We start from the raw sequence: 3,712 nt of genomic DNA, 5'->3' as shown, positions 1-3,712 counted from the left end.
TCTTGCAGTGATCCCGACAACGTCGCTTTCTGCGTGCTGGCCACCGACGAGGAGGATGAGGGGGACATTGCCCTGCAGATCCACTTCACCCTGATCCAGGCCTTCTGCTGTGAGAATGACATTGACATCGTGCGGGTGAACGACGTGGCCAAGCTGGCTGCTATCGTGGGGCCCAGCGAGGAATCTGGGGAGCCGCGAGACCTCCACTGCATCCTCATCACGGTGGGTGTCCTGCAGGAGGCCAGTGGTGTTTGGGGCGCTGACCTCTGGGGCTGTGCTTGTGCCACTGGCCTCTACATGGGACTGTTAGAGCCTTCTGGGGTGTTCTCAGCTCCCACTGGTAGTCACATCCTCTTCTGGGCAGAGAAAGGGGACTTGGTGTACACTGTTCAGCAGTGTTCAGCAAGTCAGCTGAGTAGTAGGCTATGCTTCTTGTAACTGTGGATTTCCTTTGTTGGCCACAAGGGTAACATTTCTGCTTCCCGTGTTGTCTGTGTTGGGACAGAAACCATGTAAGAATGCCTTGCTTCCTAAGCTAATGCTTCTGTAAATATTGTGATGACTTCAGCTGGCAGGCAGTGCTCATGGTGTGCAACTTTTTTCTTTCTGGCAGAACCCGAATGAAGATGGCTGGAAGGACCCAGCTCTAGAAAAATTGAACTCATTTTGTGAAGAGAGCCGAAATATCAATGACTGGGTGCCAACTATCACCCTGCCTGAGTGATGGTGACCCAGTGCATTGGGGAGGCTGAAACCTTTGTTGCATTCTCAATGTGGAGTGGGCTCACCGAAGTGTGCAACAAGCTGCTGATTCCATGGATTAGCCTGGTCAAGAGACTGGATTAAAGTCACTCAGACTGGCATGCAGTGGGCTCTTATGGAGGAGAAAGAACAGCTCGCCTCACCAGTGAGCCTTGGTAGACTGCAACCGTGGAGAGGCTGACATACACCATGGGACTGAAAGAAGTATTGCAAGATTCCTGGTCAAGTGGAGCTGTTTCAGAAGGCAGAGAGAAAGTTGAGGAAAGTGGGCCAAAACTTTCCAGGAGGACTGGACAGAGTACTGTAACTGAACTGTTGGTGCTGTCTACAAAACACAGAAGAAAGTTTGAACATTTGATGGACTACTAGGGACTGATTACTAAGACAAATACAGAGACTCCAAAGTGGACAGACTTCAACAGGCCTCTTGGGTCACTCTGCGGAACTGGTTTAATAATGCAATAATTTTTATTGAAATATTTGCTGCTGTTGAAGCTTTCATAATAAATTTTTGACAATTAATGTCTAGGAGTGTCTTGCTTACTGGGTGGGGAAGCATGTCACTGAAATACCACTGATGTTTTGCTAGTGTGCTGTACTCAAAGGTATATTCCACAGTAATGGAGCTATTGCTCAAATACTTTCTCTCCTGGGCCAGCTTGTGTGAAGAGCTGTGCTGCCTAAGTTGATAATTCAACCTTTCACCCTCTTGCAACAGCTGCTTATCGCAACAGCTTGCAAGACTAAGGAGCTGCATGCTTAATGAGCTTGCTTATTGTAATAGGTGGTCTTTGTAGTCTGCTAGAGGAACACAATACATGTTAGAAACAGATTTTCTTGGAATACAGACCTCCAGAAAATTGCATCATTAATTCTTAAATATGACTTAGTAAGACTCATTCAGAGCTGCAGTGTTCCCACTTGACAGAAGCAGTTTAAACATGATGGGGGGGCTGCAGAACTCCTTAGATGTCAAATACATCTAACATTTGCTTTGATTATAATGACATTGTTAAATCTAAAAGTAGCTAATAGTGAATAAACATTGCATCTGCCACAAGCTGCTCTCTGATTGCCATATGCTGTAACAATAAAAGCTGTCACTCCAGAAGCCACTTTTGCAAAACCTAATTGCATGACAACACCAAATTAAGTCCAAAACAATGTAAAGATGGTGTGGCCTTTTTTAGAGATCCTGTCACAGAAAGTTAATATGGGCAGGCTGATTTGACCTTATGTTAAAAGGGAAAATACCACCCCATTTCTGTGCATGATCTATATGTGTTCTCTGGGGCTTGATGTTAAATTGGCATAGTAATGATCCCTTCTTCAGAGAGCAAGAAAGCCAAACGACTCACTTCCTGTATAGACACTAAAAATACTCAGTTATCACAATTACATTTCCTCTAGGCTGGCTTGCAGTGATTGACAGTAGCACTTGCTGAAAAGTGGTCACTTCGACACAGGGTATCTCGAACAGTTGTGGTTTCTGGGAAGCTGCTTGCTCTCGGTTTCATTGTTCCTGATAAGGGAAGTTCAAATGCAGATCCAGCATTCCGGGAATACGCTCCCTTGTACAGGAGGTATCTAGCACTGCTTGGCCTTTGTGGCTGTGTCCTGAGGGGCTGTTGGGATGGCAGCATAACCAGAGTTCAGGCTGAAGCAAAAACTGTAGGGGCCTCGGGCCGCCGCAAGTATGTATTCCTCCTTGCGCTTCAGTTACGGGAGTTGCCACGCAGCCTGTTTTTGTACTTAACCCGCACTCCTCAACTGCTGTCTGCCCTAGGACTCTGAGAAAAGTCACACGGAGGAGCTAAGAGAATAAACAGCTTTGGCAGCTGTGATAACAGAAACTGCCTTTAAGGCAATTTCCTTGATAGATAGAAAATATCAAGTCTGGTTGCTTTATTATACGTTTTTCTATTTTTCCCTTAGCAAATGCAGGTTTCTTCAATGGTGTTACAGCTGAGAAACATATTTCTGTTCTTTGCTTGGGGCCTCATCAGTACTCGGAGCCAAGAACAGATTAAAGCGAACTGTCCTGAAATCAACTTTTATGTAAAGTGAAAGCAGTACTTTACAACCTTGAGTGGTTTAAACAAAAGCCTGAGAAGATCGAAGGAAGTTCTCAAGCACATATACAATTACGTATACAGTTGCATATACAATTAAAGTACAGCAGAGAAGAAGTGCGATCAATTTGTTAGCTGAGACAGTAGGCATGGATAGTTTGTTGTACCTGGTAGGAAGTTTAATTTTCCAGCTTTTATGGAAGAAATATATTATGCAGCAAACAATTAAATTAATGAGGCAACATAAAAACACCCTTGTGAGGACGTTGCCTCTAGTCCCTTAGAAGACGGGAGGCTGACCTTCGCCGCCCCAGTTAGTTTTGCGAAGCTGTAAGCAGTGCCTCAGGGGAGGTACACAATTTCTTACTTTAGTGACCCATACAATTCTCCCGAAACCCCTTCTGGCTCAATGCAGATCCACTGTAATGCGAATCATATTAAACTGAGTTCACCTGCAAATGTTATTAATAAGGCATTGCAACTAAAGGCAGCTGCGACTTGCAAGTTATGTGCCGCTGCAAGTATCGGTAATGATCAACACTACTTAATGTAGCAAAAATTCAGCAGCTGGTATTTACTGATACAAGTAGACTCCACCTTTATCTGATCAGATGTGTAACTGTGCAAGGAGCAGCTATACAGCTGTTAAAGTGTATAGTAGACTTGGGTATTGCTGGCTGTGGTGGGGACAACTGGTTGGGAGATATTGGTTGGCTCATCAGATGCCCAGGGTGTTTTGCCTGGTACCTGGGGGATCTGGAGGGCAGGGACAGTATCCTCTTGTGTCTGGGAGCAATGTGCCCGGCATACCTCACCTTCCCGGGAAACAGGAGTGCCTGGGACAGGGGCTGTACAGGTTTGCAGGGCTGGTGAGGTCT

The 3,712-nt window shown here is 45.4% G+C and overlaps 1 protein-coding gene across 1 annotated transcript; it reads left to right on the top strand.

Moving 5' to 3' along the window:
- Positions 1-6: 6 nt before the first annotated feature.
- Positions 7-1,284, top strand: GADD45G (growth arrest and DNA-damage-inducible, gamma; the record flags this gene model as incomplete). The annotated part of the gene is made up of 2 exons (XM_010288854.1): positions 7-222; positions 614-1,284. Coding segments are annotated over 2 exons (327 nt in total), but the record flags the coding sequence as incomplete, so codon positions are not given.
- Between the last annotated feature and the right edge of the window lie 2,428 nt (positions 1,285-3,712).

The sequence above is a fragment of the Phaethon lepturus genome, unplaced genomic scaffold, assembly GCF_000687285.1.
Source record: "Phaethon lepturus isolate BGI_N335 unplaced genomic scaffold, ASM68728v1 scaffold52086, whole genome shotgun sequence".
Taxonomy (NCBI): domain Eukaryota; kingdom Metazoa; phylum Chordata; class Aves; order Phaethontiformes; family Phaethontidae; genus Phaethon; species Phaethon lepturus.
This window is presented reverse-complemented; position numbering and strand designations above follow the sequence as displayed.